This window comes from Phyllostomus discolor, chromosome 11 (genome assembly GCF_004126475.2).
Source record: "Phyllostomus discolor isolate MPI-MPIP mPhyDis1 chromosome 11, mPhyDis1.pri.v3, whole genome shotgun sequence".
Taxonomy (NCBI): domain Eukaryota; kingdom Metazoa; phylum Chordata; class Mammalia; order Chiroptera; family Phyllostomidae; genus Phyllostomus; species Phyllostomus discolor.
In genome coordinates, this window is record NC_040913.2 from 37,015,252 (window position 1) to 37,038,864 (window position 23,613).

Below are 23,613 nucleotides of genomic sequence, written 5' to 3' on the forward strand. Positions count from 1 at the left end.
TGTTCCTTAACAACCCTTTCCCCTTTCCCCCATTATGCCTTCACACCTCCCCTCTGGTTACTGTCAGTCAGTTCTTAATTTCACTGTCTCTGGTTATATTTTGTTTTGTTGATTAGGTTCCACTTGTAGGTGAGATCATATGGTATTTGTCTTTCACTGCCTGGCTTATTTCACTTAGCGTAATGCTCTGCAGATCCATCCAAGCTATTGCAAAGGGTAGTTAATAATTTTTAAATAAACTTTAAAACATCTTAAGTAGTTTTTTATTTACAGAAAAATTGAGAAGATACTACAGGGCAGTCCATGTATCTTACACCCAGTTGGCTCTGTTGTTAATATCTCACAATCATAGAGTATATTTGTCACAATTAATGGACCAATATTGATATATTATTAGCTAAAGTCCAGGCTTTTTTCATGTATCTTTAGTTTGTATCTTATGTTCTTTGTTCAGGATTCCATGTAGAGTATCATTCATTGCTTAATATTTTTAACTAAATAGAGATAAAAATTCCATCCCTGACTTCAACAGCTACAAACAACGTAAAATTTTACCTGGTCCAATTTTTAAAGTTCATTCATGTATTCATTGATTTTCACATGGGAGATTTAAAGCCTGGTTTTCAGACTGGTAGGCTTCACTAACAAAAAGTCAAATTATATTTTTGTAACTTTCTATGGTAATGAATCATAAATAGACTTGTGTCATTCATTTTGCAACACACACAAATATCAAATCATTATGTTGTACATCTGAAACTAATATGTTATACTTAATCATAATTCAGTAAAAAAGTAAAGTTAGATACTGACCTAAGGACTCTGAACAACACAAACCTCAACTGGGGTAAACTTACAAGAGATCAGAACTTAGGTCTGTTTCGTGCATAATTGCATCCCTTACTGCCTTATGCAGTCAGTGTCTGGCACAAATAAACATTGAATCATTTAATGCAAACTATATTTGTATACCACTTTGAAACATCAATAATGCTTTATACATCAGTGTAATTATTACTGAATAAATATTTTACCTTGTCCAATATGTTTAATTGATATTTCACATTAAAAGCATAAACACAATTATAAAAGGATACTTACAGCACTAAGGGAACAAATTACTTTTATTCTCCCTCAAATAATTAGAAGCAAATTATAGATAACATACTGATTACTATCTAACATATCTATCTATCCATCTTTGAAGATTTTAATAAGGATTTATATGGAAACACACTACTGACTATTTGAATTTCATATCTTTGAATCAAAGCAAAATAGAAATCTGACTTCTTTTTAAAGCAATTAATGATGCAGATAGGACCTCCCAGATAGAATTAATGACTGTGCCATATTATTAAAATGAATTTGAGTATTGCACTGACCTCACAGGAAAACTGGTACATCTAAAGAAAATAACATATCACTAAGATATTGATGTTATCAACAAATGTATCCAGAGTGTTCAAATAAACTGATACAGTAAATAATAAGTGTATTTAAATAAATGTACATATTTTATTCATAATACCATAGTTCCCAAAACTAATTAAGCAAAATACATGACTTCTATCAATAAAATCATATTATTCATAACCTAAAAAAGAAAAAGAATAATTTCCTGTATGGCTTTTTAAAAACTCTGTTTCTACCCTGGCTGGTGTGGCTCAGTGAACTGAGTTATTAGCCTGCAGACCAAAGCGTCACTGGTTCAATTCCCAGTCAGGGCACATGCCTGGGTTACTGGTCAGGTCCCCAGTTGAGGGAACACAAAAGCAACCACACATTGATGTTTCTCTACCTCTCTTTCTCCCTCCCTTCCCCTCTCTAAAAATAAATACATAAAATATTTTTTAAAATAAATAAATAATAAAAATTTGTTTCATTCTTTTCAACACTCAAAAATTTTTAGATGGTTAATAAAATACTGTCATGTGAACACAGCAATATTTAGGTTATTAATGTGTTTTGAATACTCTTATGCTAATAAATCTATGTGAAATGCATTATTACATATTATTATACATTCTGTAATTTTAAGAACAAGTCTCTAGTAAAGTGGTATAATTTTCTGGCACAATCACAATACATTTGAGAAGTTAATGACATTCTGGTGCCTATAAGTTAAGTGTAATGTAAAAAATGAAAGAGCTTTTGTCATTTAACATTTGAAGACAAATATAGGTTTATAAAAAAACTCACGTATGTTTTCATGCATGTATGTGTGGAGATAAAGCAGAAAATAAGCTTAGTAATCAAAATATAAAAGTCAGTTACAGCTCATAAAAACAAGTCCTATTGATGTATTTTCTAACCTCTAGAGTTTTATGTAGCTCGGTTTCTTTTTTTATCTCAATGTTTTATAGAAGAAAAGAGGGACCCAAAACGACAATGGTATTCTCAGTAAAATACAAGAAAATAATCTGGAAAATTTTAGCTTCTAGGGAGTTTGTTCTTGAATCTTTATTATTTTAAATATAAACTTAAAGGGATCTCACATTATAGGTAAACTTATCTTTATTTTTAGAAACTTAGAAACTATTTAATTTATGAGTACTTTCCTGCTATTATTTTAGTTAATGTTGTATATTATCTATTTTGACAAAATTTTCATTTTCACCAAACCTCTACCACTTTAGATGAACTTACTTAATTTGATGGCTTTTAGAATAAGTATATATATGACAAAAGCACCCTGGCAGTTCACAAATAAGCAAACACTACTTTCTGAGTGTTTAAATCTAATTATTTTTGTTGCACACATGGCTTCTGAGTCTAGTGACATGAAAGCCCACTTCTGAGCCCCGTGGGATCTCCACCTGTCGTATCTAAGGTTCTGTATTGCACTTAACTGTGAGATGCTTCCATTGTACTCATTTGTCTTGTGTTTCATAATAGCGACTTGCTTTACTATCTTTCTGAACGTGTCAGTTTATCCACCTGCCCTAAATTCTGTATTACTTTATTGTCCAGTATTTGTAATAGACACTTAAAAAGTAGCAAGAATTTATTCATCTTTCCCTCGATATTATAGTATATTCTGAGTGTCTGCAGTCACATATGTCAAGTGCAGATGTCACATATTTCAAATAGACTATACTCACTTTTTGCACTGTCCCTTTTCCTTTCACCCACTCCTATTGCACCAGGTGCTTACTCTGCACTTCACTTTAACCAGCCAATACTATTCAAGACCCCTGCAATATTGTTGAGACTTGATAGAAATTTTTATTATTAAAAAAATTAAGGATTTTTTATCAAGATGTTAAGGTCTTCATTGTTCAAATATAGTCACCAAATATATGACTGTTAGAATGCTTGTTGTTTCTCATGTAAATATTGCCACTGTGAAACAATGAAAACATCCATGAAATTAACATCAGCTACCCCAGGCTAAAATTTTCTATCAGCTACATAGAAGCTTGAAGACCTTAGAATGCTGATTTTCTCTGTTCCAAATGACAATGGCAATGTCTATCTTGTAAAATTATTCAAAATTATGTATGTAAATGAGATAATTTAAGTAAATATGCATACTTCAGCACTCTGAAGTTATTAAATGTTTGTTGGATCTGTTTTTAACCGTAACAGAGCTGGTTTTCCTGTAGGTTAATGCAATTCCATGTTCTTTACCAGATCAAGATCCTTTAACATTTACTCAGTAACTTGAAGTTCTCTAATATCTTCTCCTTAATCTGTGGTTTTAATCAATAATAACCAATTTTTTAAACTAAATATTGAGGATACATTGGAAAATAAAAGAAATGCCTTCTTTCACATGCAGTTTGTAGACTACTGAGAGAGACTAGTTAGTACAAAAGAGATCTCAGCACTAGAAACTCCTTCTTGAGAAAGAAAAGAACAAACTGAAAGAAGATTTCCACAGTTGGTGTGTAGTGAGCTAGTAGGAGGGGGACACAAGAAGATAGTGTATAGGCAGGCCATGGTTAGAAGTCCAGATATTTTTTCAAGTACTCTGTGGTTTTAAATGGAGAAAAATGATTCAATTTTTATTGCAAACAAGACAACAAAAGAAGCAAGTGACCACTTACCTGGGAGGGTGTTGTGACAAGAAAGAGAGGAAATGTCTAGGGTAGGTGTATACACTGGAGGTAAGTGAACTAAAGGAATGTCAAGTAGAATTGGCTGACAGTAACAACTGGATTTAATGACACATGCTTGGATGAGGAAGAAAAAGAAAAAGAGGGGTTCCTGTGTTTATAACTGGAGTGACTAGGTAGATGCTGACACCATTTACTGAAAGGAGCAGGGTGGGGAGGGCTTGGAGAGTGGAGAGAAAATGCTGACAGGTTTGAGGTGGAGAAATAAAATAAGGAATTTACTCAAGTTTTTTCACCATTTTTATTGTATAAAAAATTTGATCAATACCTGAAGAACAGGGAAATACATTACAGACCACAGTGTCTTGCAAATTAAATTAAAATGGTGTATCTGACTTAAATATTTCTGAGTGGTCTGCCATACTTCTGAAAGTGGGGCTCAGTGGAGGAAGACAAAGGGGAGGGGAATGGGGGCATCTGTAATAGTGTCAGTGATAAAGTAAAAAATAAAAATAAATAAATGTAATGCTAATGCCAAAGCTTAATACATACAGTATTTTAAAAAACAAAATTAATTTATGTGTTGTTTAGGAAACAGGAAGTATTATTTGTCAAACTTAAAAGGCAATATTGGGGGAATAGAAAATATAACTAAAGCTGTCTTGTTATAACCTATTTTTATTAATAAGCTAGATGGGGTGACTTTTCCAGTATATGACAATTAAATATTTTCCAAATGGTATCAATGTGTTAACATGGAAAGTTTTGTGTTTTATGTTCATTTTTAATAAGACCATTTAAGATTAACTGAAGAATCTGTAGGAAAGAAGAGAAGTTATTCTGTGTAAAGGCAACTAGTCTATATACAGACCAAAAAACAATAGTCTCAGTACTAGCTGCTGCTTCAGAGCAAGTCAAAATAATAATAATAACAACTAATCAGATGACTATATGTGGTTCTGAAGAACCCTTCATAACTCTATACACTTAGGCATAAAGAATCAGATTCAACTCTACTTTAAACAGTGAGATATCCTATTTTTAAACTTAGAAATACTTGTATAACTGTCTTGCAGATTCTCTGTTTAAGACCATAAATAAGCAAAAGTCACTAGAGTGGAAAGAGCACAGACATAGCACCATACAGAAAATTGCTGCACTGCTAAGGGCATCACCCGTGGGCAAGTTACTTTGGTTCTCTGATGCGTAAGCTTTTCATCTATTAATGGAAGGAACAACCATCTCATCAGCTTGCCATGAGGACAGGTTTGTTTAAAACTGCTTGGTGCAGTGATTGACTTATAATAGATGTTTACTAAATGCTATTTTCTTTTTAATTCCCTATTAGTACGAGTTGATCTTTTGTAATCTGATTGAATAAGTACACAGTTTGTCATGTATTTGTAATCTTTCAAGAATTTCATTAGGATTTATATTTAAGGTGGAGTTGATAGCTCTGTTATAAAATAGAAATGAAAGAAAAAATCAACAGCAATCATTATTGACAAATATAAGTAGAAAGTACTTTGAAGAGAGTAATCATTCTTTTGAATTATGTTTATTATTCAGAATAATTTTAATAAAAACATTAGGCAGAGCTATTAAATTACATAATATTATGATACACAAAAATTAGAAAGTAAACATGTCTCTGCCCTTTTGAAAATTAATGAATGATCCATTTGGTCTTTGGACTCCTCTAATCTATTATTAATTGATCATTTTAGAACAAAACTCTGATTAAGTAACTCCCATTACAATAACATTTTTATTTTCTTAAAGACTGTATTTATTTATTTTTAGACAGAGGGGAATAGAGAGAGAAAGAGAAGGAGAGAAACATCAATGTGTGGTTGCCTCTTGCATGCCCCCTATTGGGGACCTGGCCCACAATCCAGACATGTGCCCTGACTAGGAATTGAACTGGTGACCCTTTGGTTCACAGGCCAGTTCTCCCTTCACTCAGCCACACCAGCCAGGGCATAAAATAACATTTTTAATTGCCTATAGGATCATATCCAAAGTCCTTAGTATGTCATTAAAGGTCTTTCCTAATCTAACCTTAACCCATTCATTTGGTCCACTTTCTATTTTAAACCTACACCTATATTCCAACAAAAATATTTCTATTTATTTGCCTTTCCTGGATTGTACTCTGGCTTGCCTCATCTCCAACGCTTTCATCATGTTACTTATCCCAACTTCACATGCTCAATTCACACTATTATATAGCTCTATGCTACTTTCAAGACCCTATAGAAAAGCACATTTAATTTGTGAAGTACTGTCTTATTTATCTTTTCAACAGAATTAATTTTACTTATACATCTAGTATTTAACTAATGTAATTACAGCTGGATGGACAGAGAAGTGATACCCTCAAAGATAAATAAATACCTTTAAGGCAGAGTATCATCTACATGAGTTCTGAAACAATACTTATTGAATGAATTTATTTACATATTAATTAATGGTAATGAGATCTTCCCCTGAACAAGAGTCCCAATATAACTCCATGAGTTAAAAAAATTATCAGATATATTCACTTAAGATTCACTCTATCGTCTATTGTTTTCTTATAGTGTAGAGTAATAGTCACATATACCATAAAGTCATTCCACGTGTCTTAAATTTTTCTAAAGTTTTATTGCCATCTTCTCTTAAATACCCTAAAAAATGTTAGTTTGTAGGGGTCAAAGATCAGATGTCTACATTAATGGTATTATTTAGTAAACAGTAATTAAAATTAGGCTGGAAATGACTCAAGGCAAAAAATAATACAATTTTATCCCTCAATATGAATTCTCAAAACCTCAAAGAAAATAAAATCCAGGTCAGACAAATCAATCTCCATGAAATATGTATTTTGTTTCAAAAATATAACTAGTATCAGATGCAGCAGTGCATTTGTTATCTGTCTGAAAATCCTAAAAAAACTATCAAAATTATCTTATGAACTGCTTAAAATATTTAAATGTTCTCAAATTATTCTGGCTTCCCAAAGTAAATATTTATCATATTAAAATTATTAAAGGGATAATAAACAATTTTTTCTATAGTCTTAGACAAGGGGCCAACTTCACATTTCTAATCTGATAGGGAACTGTATAAAATCACTTCTCTTTGTGGTAGATATATTTTCATTATATTGCTCATTGAATTATCATCAGTACAACTGGTTGTCAAGAATTTAAATGAGCAAAGCCTCAACATGCAAATTAAGTACGTCTATTATTCCTTGTCCATATTTTGAAATCCCAAACAATTCAGATCCCACAATTATTTTGTTACCCATTTGTCAATGAAAACTGACTGGAACTGACATGAGCTCTTTATGTTTTCCTTTATTCCATTTAGCATGAATATTTAGTTTTCACTACAAAATCATCAATATGTTTTACTGTGAATATTGCCAGAAATCCCAGTACGAATATTACAAAATATATGGCACAGGCATCACATTACTTTTGTATAATTTGAAAAATTCTTAACTCTGGAAAACTTCTGGTTCTAAGAATTATAGGACTATACATCAAATATAAGTTCATATGAATTATGAAATTGAAAATGTATAGGAAGAGTTAATTTGAATATGTTAAATGTTTGGATTTATATATTACAAGTTATTATTTCTTATGTTTTAACAATTATAAGTATGAAATAATAGATATGTATGTTTATGACAGACATTCGTCTTCTACCTCCTGACTTTTCCTTTGACTGCCAAAGCATAATTTCCAACTGTCTCTTTTGATATTCATTTAAACTCTCTTTATTTCTTCCCAAATGTTCCCCCTTGGTGACCTCACCCTGTCTTCACCTCTTTCATAAACTGAACTCAGTTACCCAAGTCATAATTCTAAGATTCATTATCACACAATGTTAACTGCTTTCTGGAAGTTCTCTCAAAGATCTGGTTAACTGAATTTTTTTTGTTTGTTTTGTTTTGTTTTGTTTTTTGTTTCTCTTAGTTTATTTGGTTGGTAGTTTTTTTTAGTAAGCCAATCCAGTATGCAGATAAGCATTAGTCATTTACAGAAAATGCCAAAACATATATGTTAATTTAATATATGTGGTAGACATGTACTGCATAAAAAACATAAAGGCATTAAATAATTCAAGTGATAATCCATTCATTTGGATATCAAATGATTTCCTTTAGAAACCCATACCCCAAAAATCAATTTTAAACAAATACTAAGCAACTTATTAAAATCATACACATAATAGCATATAGTAAAGGACATTTTTAATCTTTCACTTGGTCCCATTCTTATTTCCTCTTTATTAATCTGGGCCTCATTTTGTCTTGTCTTGGGTTACTTCTTCAGCTTCCTAATTGTATCCCTGTCTCCCCAGGGATTGGCATAAAAATCACCTCTTTAAAATGAAACTTTGATCTGTTACTTCCTGAACATCCAATGGCTCCCTCTCAGTCAATCCATCACTAAGCTTCTCATACCCTTGTCAGTCTCATACCCACCAATCCTAGCCTCACACATCCCTATTCATCTGTACCTAATAGTAACTCACCATAAGGTGCTTATCACATCTCTGTTTCTGAGAGTGCTCTGTCATCCTCCCTTTCCCAATTTCACTCTGCCAAATGATCTAAACATTTTCTAAAGGGTCAGCTCAAGTGTCTCCTTTATAGGAATTTTCTTCAATTTCCTCAATTCTGGTCTGAGTGTTCATTCTCATGACACCATTAATATTTGAGACATATCTCTCACTTCACCAACCTCATTGCTTATATGTCCAATTCTTTGAATACAGTGTGAGCTCCTTGAGAAACCAGTCAACACCTTATCTCATCTTTTTATCCCTGGACTAGTTGTTTACTTAAAAAATCGTGATTGAATAAATGAACTCATGAAAAGCTCTCCTAGAACCACCATTCCTTAATGCACTAAGAAATTATCAAGGACCTGCAGATAAGAGAATTGTAGGTATTGTGCCCAGATTGAAGAAAAAAATATATATATATATCCTTGTGCTTGGTGACAAACAGTACAACAGTGTCAATGTCTGCACTTGAAATGATACATTTTACTGACCTATGGGAGCTTTTATTCAATATATATATATAAAGTATGTGACCATATTAAATATTTATTTAAAATATATGAAAGAACCAAATTCTCAAGCATTGCTGCTGACAGCCTCAGACTAATAAGAAAGTAAAATGTGATGAAAACCTGAAATGCCTACACTACTTCAACCACCAATTTAAAGACTCTACTGAAGTCACTCAATCTGTTAGTTTTGTTACCTATAAAATAGGAGATTTATACTTCAAAATTTCTTTTTACCCTAATGTTTTGTAATATGGTTTCCAAAAGAACAGATAGCCTATAATATTATAATGTGCTACTAAACTAAAATAATGGAAAACTTCTGGGAGAAAAAATGCTCTTTGATTTTTTAATGGACAGATTAACTAATAATCACCCTAGATTTTCATAGTTTGCAAACATGCTCCTAGTTTCATAAAAGTGTACATAATATTAATATAGTAGCATTTAATTTATACAATGAAATATATAGAGATGTAGATATACATATAAACGGTCATTATAAAAACACACAAAAAGGAGAATCTTCTGATTGTGTGAAGTATTTGAGACATTACGATAATGCTAAGTCTAGGGAAGGTGCCTCGGTCCCCAAGAATGAGGCAAATGGGTTTTGAAAGTTTGGGGAAAACTGTCCCATCATTTCCTAATTGGAATATTTTAGCAAAAATTATTGCTGTGCTTACTAAAGCAAGAGAAATCTCAAAATTACATGAGTCTATAGTAAATCATGCAACACTTGTTAGGAAGGTTTTACGATGAGCAACAAATGTGAGGGTGATAAAATCTCTATTTTCATGATACCAGCTGCTGGCTTCTAGAAGCAGATGTTTGCACAGGAGAAAAAGAGATATCATTGAAACTTTTAAAGTTAGTTGAACTATGGGACAGTTGCAATGTTTGCTAAGCAAAAATTAACTGAAGCTGCTCACTGTTTGTGGACCAGTAAAATGGAAAATCAGATGAATTCTGAAAGCCCTAAAAGATAGAACAGTAGGTAAAAAAAATTGACACTAAGTGCTTTTAGATAAATTCAGTCCAAAAAAAACTTACAGGACTTGAAAATAATAGAAAATCTTGGCAAATAATATAGTTTTATAAATGCCACATATGTGAATCATAAGACATTAGTGCCTTTTAAAATTCATAAGTGATCTTTCTGAAATTAAATATTGAACAGTTCCTTCCCACCCCATATATGGCAATAATTTTCCATTTCCTTCCTAAGACATATTTACTATTACTATATTTATAGCAACTTTTCTTTTAAAAACTATTTTCAAAGGTTGCCAGATGGCTGCTGCTGAGAGGATGGACATTGTCATTACCTTCATGTTCTTCCTTATGTAGAGGTGAATTTGCTGTTGCCTGTTATGAGGAGTTCTAGAGAAAGACACCGCTTGATTGAAAGGGTCAGAACTACAGTAACCATGATGGAGAGTAGAAGACAGAGCAAAAGCTTTAGAATAGAAAAGTACTATCCTAAGTCACTTTTAGGGAAAATTGAAAAGTAGGTCAAGTTTGTGTTCAGTGTCTTAATCCTCTGTCCAAATAGTTCCTCCCCAACCCTCAATATGTGGTTCTCCTCTTACTGCAGTGGACAAGAGTCTCAGGGAAATTTAAAGGAGTGGGACTCAGAACCTTGTCGAACTCTGAAATCACATAATAAATACTGCCATCATTTAAACTAACCTAATCATCTTTTGAATGTAAAATGCATAAGCGAAATTTAAACACTGATTGAAAAGAAAAAAATTTATTAGCTTTAGTTTTTATAGTTTTCTAGATTGTCCTCTGGGAAGATGGAAGGCAACCCTTAAGAATGTAATTTAGTTTTAAAATTGAAATTCATTGGAGCAAACCTGGCTCATTTGGAACTTCTATTATTCTCAACTTTCTATTGATTTTATTTTTATTAGATTTTAATCAGGGTTTCCATTGTGAAAATTTGGAACCTGGAGTGAAATTTAAGAAGTGAAATCTTCTAACATTAAAGAGAGAACAGGGGAGGAACAGAATTAAATAAGGGGGGAAATGAAATTATATAGCAATTAAATAAAATGATGAAAAAATAAATGAAGGTATTGAATGAAGCAACACCTGAGGATCAGTCAAGTCCTGGACACCCATCACAGGAGAAGGGCTTGACAGCTGCCTACCGAACACAAGAGTTAGATAATGACGGTGACTTTTTCACTGCAATCCCTGGCATAGGTTGTCAACAGTCATAACGTACAATGATATTCCACTAAATTCAGGCTTCCAGAGCTTGGTTTCATTCAATTATAAAGATATCAAGAAAATCGATTACCCCTGGAAAATTGAGAACTACCACTTGGTATCTATCAATAAGGAGCTCAGAGAACTCACTAGTCAGCATTTACATAAATGGAACATTTTTTTTTACTTGGGGATCAATAGGAACTACTGAATTTTAGGGAAAACTCATTAAATTTTTTGAAATAAAAAACAGTTATTGCTAGTAATCAAAATTAGAAGCTTTTAGTGGCTAGAAAATCAAAGACTAGGAGTGGCTAGAAGTCAAAGATAGAAAAATATCCTAAGACATAAGAAGTAAATTAACCTAAAAATGTTTGTTTTATTCTTTATAACACTGTATGTGACTCTTCTGTAAAGAAATAACATCACATATATTTTTTAGTTCTTGGTATAAATTGGTTTTTCTTATTCTAAAATACAAATTCAGAAAAATAAGATCATATATATATATATATATATATATATAGGTCAATACTCTGTGTCATTTTCTGACAAACAATGCTTATTAGATAGAAATATAAATATTTGTATTTTTCTAACTATGTAATGTCCTACTATGGTAGCATACAAATTTCAAAACATTTGGATTGTTTTACCCAACAACCTACCTACCTATAACACTTGGTGAAGGGAGTATAGAGAAAAATCTAATTGAAAAAAAGGCACAAAAATGCAATGAAATAGAAATAAAATAAGTCCATCTTTGAGAGTTTTTCTTAATCACACTAAGAAAAACTAAAATAACCTTTCTATTAGAAGATTTGTTAACATATAATCCTTAAAGCTATGTTCAGGTGATGTGCAATACATCACACCTTCAATTAACTACCGAACCCTTTTAAATATTTTTTACTAAAATAATGGGCAACACATACATGTGCTGTATATTTGAGAGGATTAAACTGATGGCAGCAGAAATAAATTTCAAGCACAGAACAAATAAAAAAAATTAACTGCATAAAAGAAGAAAAACCTAATATTTGATCTAATAAAATAAAAGCTCAAAAAGGCTTAGTCATATGCACAGGTAAACCATTATTAGCATAAAAAGTTCCACTGAAAATGTGAAGATTTTTAAATTTATTTTAATTTATAAGTCAAAGAAATATTTTAATTTAGAAATAGAACATTATTTATCTTGAGATTATTTAAATAGAAACACAGCCAACTAAACTAATATGAAGCTGTAAAATACAATATGCTGGTTTATTGTAAGCTGTTACAACACTGATCCAAATGTTTTTGCCTTTTTAAAAATTGTTCTTCAAATACAGTTGTCTCCTTTTTCCCACCACCACTTTCCCCTGCCCCACCCTCAATCCTTCCCCACTCTGGCTTTGAGAAAAAAAATGATAAATGGGTTTCTTTTTGTTTAGGTCTTAGTTACTTTCCCTGATAGGAAATCTACTTTTGTTCTTTTATATATTGAAAGCATTTAATAGATAATTATTCATAAGTATATTAATGAATCAAATTAATTTTTCAATGAAATAATATGTTAGCTAATCTTCCAAATTCATGTTTTAGAGTCAGATTCCTATTCATAGATTATCTAAGTGTGGCTCTCTGATTCATAATAATTGCCCCATGTTTGTTAATAAGGATGTGTGGAAACTTTTACAGGAGACCTTTCTACTGGCATTCTTAGACTAGCAATATTTATGTATATTATTAAATAAAATATATGCCAAATATATTTTCTTTTAAGAACAATAGCAACCTTTTAAAAATATTACTTTTTGATGTCAAATCATTTTATCAGATTTCAGTATAAATTATATTTTCAAACATAAATAAGACAACTTTCTTTTTCTATAGGAGTCTTTTTTATGTCCATTAAATACACTGTTCAGATAACGGATGAAAAGGAATTAAAGTATTAATGTGAGCAGCAGTGTACTCATTTTGGTTTTGATTAACAAAGTTTCTCATGAAGATATTCAAACTCTACTTCATGCAGCTTTACAAATAGGATAAAAATTATCTGTTTAATTCTTTCATTATACACATAGATAGGTCTATTTTATGCTGTGCATTCACATGTTAAGATTTAACAAACCATTATTTAAAATGTTTTTAGAAGACTCATATAATACTGCATAGTCATAACCCATCAAGACCATTGAAGTTACTTTAACTAACCATTACATATATAGGAACTGTAAGTATTAGGGAAGTATTTAAATAACTTTTGTTAAAAATAATTTAAAAACCGATACTGCATTGTTACAAACAAAATTGTGGTGGTAGGAAGTCAGAAAAAGATTATCTGGTACTTACTACTTAGAAAAGAAGGCTTTGGGGAGGTCAAGTTTAAGGTAAATGCAGCATAATTATATTAAGTGCACAAATATTTATATACATATTTACTTCTATATTGAATATATGTTTATGTACTAAAATTTCAACATGATTAGAAAAGTTAATAAGGATTATATCTGCTATCTGCTAAGGCAGCAGTCCCCAACCTTTTTGACACCAGCGGGTACGGTGAGGAGGCAGAGCTTGGGCTCAGGCTAATGCCAGCGACCTTGCCCACCAGTCAACTCTTGCTGTGTGGCCCAGTTCCTGACAGGCCATGGACCAATCCCAGTACCAGTCTTCCATCAGCCCGAGGTCTTGGGACCCCTGTGCTAGGTATATGTGATAAGACAGGATGCACTACAGAAATAATTTACTTTTTATCAATCACCAATGAATAAATTAATCAGCAGCTCTGCTCACATAGTGGAAATCTAGTTTCCCATTAGAACACTGAAATGGTAAATATTAAATATTTAAATACTGTGACTATTTTGAAAACTAATATTAACTAATACACATCTGTAATTCTGAAATATAATTTATACAACAATTCTTTTTATTTATGATAACTGGAGATGAAAAAAGAACTACACATAGTCTAATTCCTACACATAGTCTAATTCCTACACATAAAAGTAGTTTAATTCTCATGTAAATCATTAGTAAATGTTCCATTGTGTTTGAAACAATATAAGCATCAAAATTAATAAAAAGGCATATCACATGAATAAATTGAAGGTAGACTTTTAGAATATATATACTTATAATGAAGTATTTCTTTTTTTATCTCTATCTGAACAAAAAGTTATGCTTATTTGATATCCTTGAAGACTTTGATGTAAATCAAAAATTAAAAAGTCAAAACTCTGGTTTAGCTGTTATTTTACTAATAAAAACTACTTAAAAACTAAAATACACTCTAAAAAATACCAACATGCTAAGAGCTAGAGCATTCTAATCAAGTTTTCATTTCATTTCACTTAAAAGTGTTGAATGTACAATTTTAATTCTATGAACTAGTATATTAAAATGTGCATCTAGCTAACATGTGCCATATTTTCCTTGTTAATAAAATGCAAAATAGAAAAAGTTAGGAAGCATTCACAAAGATAACAAACCTAGTGACTTTAATCAAAGTCACTTTAAGAAGATTAAAGAGTATTATCCATGGCCTTCCTTATTCTGTTGTTACTGAGGAACTTGAACAGTTGTTTTTTTGTCTGGGACAAACTTGGGATTTGCTGTTTCTTTTGATACAATATTAATGGTCTATTCCACCTTTAATAAATTGTAACTCTAGTACTAACAACTTTACAATGATTGCTTAAGCTTTACACTTCGTAAGCATTGGAAGGCTTCACTCACCTTGTTCAAGTGGTTGGCTTTTAGTTGAAGTAGTTTTCATCTTGAGTGCCTCCCTAACAGACATGTCACAGCAGGAGCCTTTGTTAGTGTCTTGGTCACTGTCAGCCTGATCACTGTCCCCGTGCCCACTGTCTCTCAGGCTGGCTCTTTCTGGGTCCTTAAACGTGGAGCTACTGAAATACATACAAAGAAAAAGAAGAGAAAGTGTTGTCTCTACAAGTTGGAATCTGAAGTGTTGTCTCTTGCAAAGCAATTTTGACATGAATGCAAATGGGGAAGCTGAGAAAGTTATTTAATAGGCCTTACCTTTGAACAAACTGCTGCCTGCTGCCCATGTAATTGGGCTCTGCGGGAAAATTGTCTGTCTGTGAAAGAGAAGGAAAAAAATACGTATAGTTGTACACTGGACAAATCTCCTGCAGAGCAACAAGATTTCCTAGTGGAAAAATGATTAATAATTCAAAAATTCCCTTTAATCTTCAGATTTGTACATTTTAATTAAATTGGAAATTGCTGACATGTAATTATGTACTCAGAACAATTAAATGATTCCGGTCCACAAATTACCTGTTAAAGTAAACAATGAGCCTGTCATAACTGGCATTCTCAGTTAGCACCAGAATGGATAGCACTGTGTTGTTTCATTATTCAGATATTAAGATTGAATATTTGTGGGAGGAGTAGAAAAATGACCTAATTTCTCCATATTAAAAGTATGAATTATTTAATAATACCCATTTTTAACATAATTGCATAATCTGCTGGGAATCTATGCCTCCCTTGATGTAATATCATTTTAAAGTCATCCACTCCTCAACAACGAGATTCAGGCCTTTTCTTTCAAATTATCAGAGTGGAAGGAAGCTGGGGAAGTAGAACAGTATATAAGGGGGAAACACACAATACCATATATAGATGCTGTATTAGATAATTGTACACCTGAAACCTACATAATTTTATTAACCAGTGTCTCCCCCCAAAATTCAGTAAAATTAAAAAATGCATAAACATGGCACATATAATTCATTCTCATCCACATCTTTACTATAGAAAATGAACGCAAACAAGACAAGGAAAAGAGGTATTATTTCCTGGTTATTAAAACAAACTAAAAGAAAAGCAAGAAATAAAATGTTACTTAAAACATGGAGAGTAAAGACATTGAGAAACCAGGCTTGTTTTTGTGGTTGTTTTTACTGCTTCCAAACTGACATGGAGATCTGCCAAAAAGAACTGAATTCTCCTTGTGTCATGGAACAGAGTCTTTTGGGAGAAAGAGACTAGATCTTTCATAAATCTCCCTATACTGTACATTCATATGCGTTACTTCTTCTTGCAGCTGACTCCAGGACAAAGCTTCTCCTGTTTTCTGCATCACTTCGTATCACACCATTATGCTCTGAAGCAGCTATGGGTTCCTACAAGATCATCCAGCATGCAAGTATCAGTGGCACAGGAGCATGCAATTCATGAAGCAGAGGGCCCAAGGTAAGGCTTAATATAGTGCAATATGTGTTTTCTGTATAAATAAGGTTAATTTAAACTAACAATACTCTGTTTTTTCTTCCCATGTAATAATAAATTACTTGGCTTTTTAAACTATTACTGGGGAAAAAAAAGAAACATGTTAAGAGCAACAGCTTAAAGCATTAAGTCTCAATGTCTATTAAAAGTTTGGAGACAGAAAAAAAACACACAAATATTTTCATTCAGAATCTTTTCTTGTTGTTCAAATGAATTTTATCAAAATAAATGTAAAGGTAAGGGTAGTTTTGTTTCTCACACCTAATCTGCTTTCACTAGTAGTTGATAGTAGACATTTTTCATTAACATGTTTTACTTTTGCCTACATTCTGTGAAGCACCTAATTTTTTTTAATGACAAGCTATCAGTTTTAAGGATAACTTAAAGATCTAATAAAAGTAACAATGAAAACCACCAGGGGCAAAGATGTTTGCAAAACTGTTTTTCCAATAGCTAAAACTATAATTACTTAGAAACTCCATATTGTAATTTAACAAAATCCAGTTCTTCTTTTGAATTGGTCAAAAATACGTATCCAACTTAATGCTGATGTGAGTTAAAAGCTACAGATGAATGGGTGGGTGGGCTGGGATGGGAGTAAAGGACAGAAAACTGTATTTGAACAACAATTAAAATAAAAATTTTAAAAAAAGAAAAGAAAAGCTAAGGATGAATGTCTTACATTTCAGAAAAAGAGAATTCTGGGTATTTAGGAGAGAGTAAAATGTAACCCCAAAGTAGAAACTCTAGTTAGAATATGTAAGTGTTGTAATAATAAGTAATCTTGTGATTTTAATGGATGTAATTAGGTGAAGCCACTTAAGAAGTAGATCTGTACTCAGTCTGACACAGAGAGGCACTTTGGGGAAACTTTTCTTTCCCTGTGCTAATCAGGGTAGTATCTAAAAATGTTTTCAATTTGTTAATGTTCTAAGGAGTTTTAATAAAATAATAGACAAACTAAAAAATAAAAGTACGTTTTCTCATTGAGTGAAAAGTAAATATATGCAGGTGAAAAGTATGTGTGTATATATGTTTTCATGTATGTATCAGTGTCTAGTGAACACTGGGAAATGATATTGCTACCAAATACTCTTTTGATGAAAACACAAAAACAGAGAAAGTTAGAAAAGAAGTGATTTTGAAGAGAAATAAAGAAAGAAAAATAATAGCAGTGAGAAAGGCAAGAAAAAATAGAGGAAGAAAAAAAGGGAAAAACAAATATACATAAAGGAGAAAGAATGAGAGAGGGAGTTAAAACAAAAAATAAATGGGTTTGCTTTGCAGAATTTCACAAAGTACAATTTTAAAAGTTTATAATTTAAGTGGTAGTAAAGTATCAGAAGTTAACTAATAATACCAGCATTCATCCATTAAAATAGCTAGAAACAGATGCATAGAGCACACCTGCATATCCCAGAGGACAGGGGATGGGAAGGACTGGAAGAGACTGGTGTTTGGGACTGTATATGCACATATGCATAGACCATGGACAGAAACAACTATCTGGTAAAGGCCAGTGGGGGTGGAGAGTAGGGGACATCTGTGACAGTATCAACAATAAAAATAAATGAATAGGTAGTAATGTGAGAGGTTGTGTGTGTATTTATAATTATCATAAGGAAATAGCCATTTGGCCTTAACAAACATATAACTAATACACTCTCAAAAACACCACGCTGGCTTTATTAGAGAAAATAGCATGTTTATTATCCAGGCTCCAGGGGTGTCAGACAGCTCATTTAAAATAATCTGAATATAAAATAACAGTATTTGCATAGAAAAAATGGAAAATAGAGAAAAATAGCCATGTGCATCAATATATAACATTATTTAGAAGTAAAATGGCTTTCAGATATTTTTCAACATTGTACTCTAAAATCTGTGTTCTACCCAGTACATTTATAAATTATCATTTAAGTCTAGGGAAAAACAAATTTAAGGTCACACACTTGTAGCTTTTTAAGTGTCAGCAGAGTAATTGAATGTGAATATTTATAACTCCTAAAAACTCTATCTTCTTGCACACACACTAATCTCTAAAATATTTCTCCTTCATATTCAACTTCAACAGCGTCTCAACTATTATTTTTAAAAATATATAATTTATTATAAAATATGTACCTTGAATTGGGTAATTACAGAATAGATCTGAAGTAGACACTTTAGATACATGTTTACCGTATTTTAAAGTCAGGAATAAAAGGACAGAAGTTTGGGTTTTTTGTAAGTGATTATTTGCTCACAATAAAAAATATTTGAACTTTTAAAACAGAGTATGCTCTCTTATTTTGACTTTGCCTATTGCTTATTTTCTTTGATAAATATAATAATAATTTAGATGTTTTTACTCTTTTTATACAGGAAACACAAAGAAATAAAAAAAAGTTTCCAAGTAAACCCACAAAGTAGATATGAATGGTTTCTTTAATTATTTGCCTTTATGTTTTTCCTAATAGTACTCAGTAAATTGATAAATTATATTCCAAATCAGAATTTTTATCAGCATTAGTTCATAGTCAAGTGTCACCTATAATTTGCTCATCCTTTTAGAAATATAAAAACACATCGTGATTTTAAAAATGAGTGTCTCTGAGAAAGCCGAAAGGGAGCAACTACTGAAACTGAGTCAAACTGGCTAACATTGGGAAGGCTCTTCATTTGTGGAAGTGGATTAATTTGATATATGTGTCACTTACATGCACCTAAAGAAGTTGTGAAAAATGGATGGTAAAAGGAGTCAAAATAGTGTTTTTAAACTATTAATATCTTACAACTAGAAATTTTAAATATGTATCTAACATTTGACAAATTCAACAGTTATTGAGAAAATTCTTAGCAAGTTAGAATAAAAGAAAACTTTTTCAATTGTATAAAGGGCATCTACCAAAAAAAGTGTATAACTAATGTAATACTAGTGAAAGACTAAAAAGTTTCACCACATTTATGAATTATTATACTAAAAGTACTAAAAGTCTTTGTACCAAAAGTACTTTGTACTAAATTGTATAAACTTTCTCAATTGTATAAAGGGCATCTCCAAAAAAAAGGGTATAACTAATGTGATACTAGTGAAAGACTGAAAAATTTTACACCTTCTATTAATCATTGTACTAAAAGTCTTGTACTAACAGTACAAGAGTCTTTGTACTAAAACTACTAAAAAGTAGAGGACATACACATTAGAAATGAAGGAAAAAATTTACACACAATGTTATTATATCCACAAATAATATTATGTACATGGAAAACAGGAAGGAATCAAAACAAAGAAAATTTCTTAGAACTAATAACTAAGTTAAGCAAAGTTGCCATATTCAAGGTGTCAAACAAAAATCAATTATACTTCTGTATTCTAGCTATAAACTAGTCGGGATCAAAATATCAAAAGCAATACATTTATAATAGTTCCATGAAGATCAAATACTTAGCAAATAAGTACTTACAAAAAAACAAGTATAAAATCTGTATGTTGAACATTACAAAATCTGATTAAATAAATTTAAAAATCTACATAATGAAGAGATATATCATGTTTATCATCAAAGACACAATGTGGTTAAGATGTCAATGCTCCTTAAGTAATCTATACATGCAGCATAATTCCATTCAAATTCCCAGCACAATTTTCTGTAGATACCAACAGGATTTAAGTATTTATGGAAAGGTAAAGGAACTGTAATAGCCAAAATAATTTTTAAAAAGAAGAATAAAGTTGAAGAAGTTAACACTAACCTATTTTAAGGGGCAACTTAAAAAATATTTTATTTTAGAAAATAAAAAGACCAAATTAACCCAGCAATTCTCTATTTACCTTGAAGAAATGGAAATTATGTTCAAACAAAAATTTGCACATGAATATTTACAGAAAATTTCTTTGTCAAAACTAGAATCAGCCCAGATATCTTCTAACAGGTGAATAGACTGTGGTACATACATACAATGCGGAACTATTTAGCAAAAAATGAATTATTAAACAACTTAGATGAATCCCAAAGAATAATGTTGAGTGAAAAAAGCCAATCTCAAAAATTGCATGCTGTAAGATTCTACTTATAAGACTTCTCAAAAGAAAGCAAAACGAACTACTAAAACAGAACAGATTAGTGGTTTCAAGGGGTTAAAGTTGACTTACAGAGGGAGCTTTTTGTGTGATAGAACTGTTTAGCAATCTGATTGTGATGGTGGTTGCATGGTGCCATACATAAATAAAAATATGTAGAACTCAGTACTCAAAAAAGGTTCATTTTACTGAATTCATTAAATATTCCCAATAAGAAGTGTTTCTGAACAATGTCTTTTAAAGTTATAGTAAGCCAACTTTTAAAACCCATCTAGAAATCCCATTTTAATTTGGGCAGACTACAAATGGATTAAAGATATAAAGATCTATTTAGCTGCAGTAGCAAACCCAAGTAAGAGCCCTGTAAGACAGGCACCTTAAATATGAATTATTTAGGTCAATTTCCATTTATTTCAAGGATGTTTTTTCTTGTGTGCAGTTCCCATTTACCTAACCACAAAGTAAATATTTTAAATAAAGATTTCAGAATACATTTTTTGCAAAGGAGTAGCTTTTTATTTCAGTGCAAGAAACAAATGTGGCTATATCATGAAGAAGTGGGAGCCATCCTGAAAAATGGTGAGTTTTTAAATTGTGAAATACCTTGTAAAACTGAGTCTGCATCTGCAAGTGAATAGCATATCTTTATAAAGCCTCTAAAGATACTTAATATGAAATGATTAGTATTAAGATTTGCCAAAGTGTTTATAAAATATTGTCAAAATAAATTTACAACTTTGAGGTAAAATTAGGATAATACTATCTAAGAATGTGTAGGTTTCTTTTTTTATATGAGATAATACAGGACAACTTCTTAGTTGTGTAATACCATCCCTGGTATAAGTTTATAATGTTCCTAAAGCCCCAAAGGCAGCACACTAATGATTGTAAAATCATGATAACTGGATGAAAAGCCCAGTAAATTTTAAAACAATACTTGGACTTCTTGAAAATATTAAAATTGTGGGATGAGAAAAATAAAGATGACATAATTTTCAATAGTTTCAAATGAATTTCTATGAAAAACTATCAGAATACTAGTCTCCAAATGTATTCCTGCAAAAGGAAGAGAGAATAATGTAAGCATTAGGAAGCTAGATTTTATGGTTAGTTTCCACCATCATAAATAAGTATACTATATAAGTAAATGATGCTAGATTCAAACTTTGATCTGTGCAATCTCTGTGTGATAAGTATATACACAATACCTCAGTGTTATTTTGCTAGTGTTATCTTATGTTTCACATAATAGAGATATGGGATAGTCAGGAAATTTCACATGGAGAGAAAAATTTTGGCATTTTCAGAATTATTGGTGTGAAAACCTAGGAGGCAGTAGCTTATAAACTGCTGGCATTCTTGATATCTATTTGCATTTCTGTGTCAGTTTCTTCACATAAGAGGACATCTTTGGGACAGAAGCCATATGGATACATTTATTTCACAACATACATTTAGATTGGATTGTAAGCAATATTTTAAAATCCAGCATTTAATAATGTAAACCTCACAGTATCTGAGATATTATACAATCAGGAATTACCAGGCATATGATAAACCAGGAAAACATAACCCTCACCTAAGAGAAAACCCGTCAATAAAAACAGACCCAGGAATGAAAAAGATGATGAAAACAACCAATAAGCATCTCAAAAAATCTATTAGAAATGTTAAAAATGTGGCCAGGAATGTAAAACTATGTTCCTGAGAACAAATGCCTCCTTAAATTTTGAGCCCTAAGTACCTCTCTTATGTCATCTTAAGTCAGGCCTGAAGAAGAGAAGTAGAAAATATAAGATGACCCAAATGGAAATTCTAATATTAAAAAAAAAAAACAATAGAATTGACAGCATATTAGACACTAGGGGAAAAAATGCAGCATTTGTCACTAGGTTTTAGAAACATTTTCCTCAACATTATATATAATATTAAATTTATTTTATGTGTTTATATGCATAAGCTTTACACAGTATTTGTCTCAATATTATCTTTAGGAATTTGCAGTATACTACTAGAGAGTAAAAGCAGGCATGCCAAATACAAAAGGATCTCCCAAAGGATGAAAAAAGAAAGTTTTAATTCTACAGATATTGATCTAGAATAAGAATTATTAAGAAAAAATTAAAGTATTCATTTGACTCTGGCATCATTAAGAGACCAACTTATCTCTCACAAACTAATTTGGGGTTAAATGTGTAGTTATGGCTTTAAATCATATCATTTTAGGTTCAGTCATACTTAGATAATCAGTGTTTTTCTAATCCAGAGGTAGAGGGGAATTAAATTTTGAAAATTCCTCTTAATTAGGAACACCAGGCGGTTGCATGTATCATTGCTATTGGGCTGAAATGAAACTAAAGTTGAACTTTTCCCTTAATTCAGAGGCACTGCTCTTCACATTGATAACAAGCATTCTTTCTGTAGCAGACTAAACACAAGGGAGTATTAAGAGGTGAATAATTCACTGTAAGCCTTTTCATACTGACATTGCTTCTGATAGCTTTGCCTTCAACAGAATATATGGTATGGTTCTTTCTACATTGCTGAAGTAGGCAACAGTATTTTAAGCCACCACTTATAAAGTTATCTGACAGCACCTATGGATTTGGAATTTTAAAAGTGCATGAGGTATGGCAGTAACTGTATTTATCACTGATTTTCAAAATAATACATTTTATAGAAGTATAGTGTGGTCGACATTTGTGTTTTGTTACTAAAGACTCAATAAAAAAGCATGAAAAATTCATACCACATTTATCAAAAACAAGAATCATTTTAAATGTAAAATGGAAGGACAGCAATGCCATATTTTTAAGCATAAATTTTGTCTACTGCTCAATTAAAATGACTTACATGTTTCTTTCTTTTCTATTTATAAACAATGTTGTTATTTTATTTTTAATCGTTACCTGAGGATATGTCTTTGATGAGAGAGAAAGAG

At 31.4% G+C, this 23,613-nt stretch overlaps 1 protein-coding gene across 6 annotated transcripts in view; it reads right to left on the reverse strand.

Annotated features, from left to right (window-relative positions):
• PCDH17 (protocadherin 17) overlaps positions 1–23,613 on the reverse strand; it is a 95,825-nt gene that overhangs the window by 43,538 nt on the left and 28,674 nt on the right. For 5 of the 6 annotated variants that reach the window (XR_004899868.1, XM_036011305.1, XM_036011304.1 and 2 more), the window contains 2 exons: positions 15,392–15,450; positions 15,086–15,258 (listed from right to left, as the gene is read on the reverse strand). Coding sequence is in view for 5 of the 6 variants with exons in the window: in XM_036011305.1 (XP_035867198.1) it covers positions 15,086–15,258; positions 15,392–15,450 (232 nt within the window). In the remaining variant the exon portion in view is untranslated. The remainder of the gene's footprint in view (positions 1–15,085; positions 15,259–15,391; positions 15,451–23,613) is intronic. The other variant, XM_036011302.1, reaches the window with a different exon arrangement.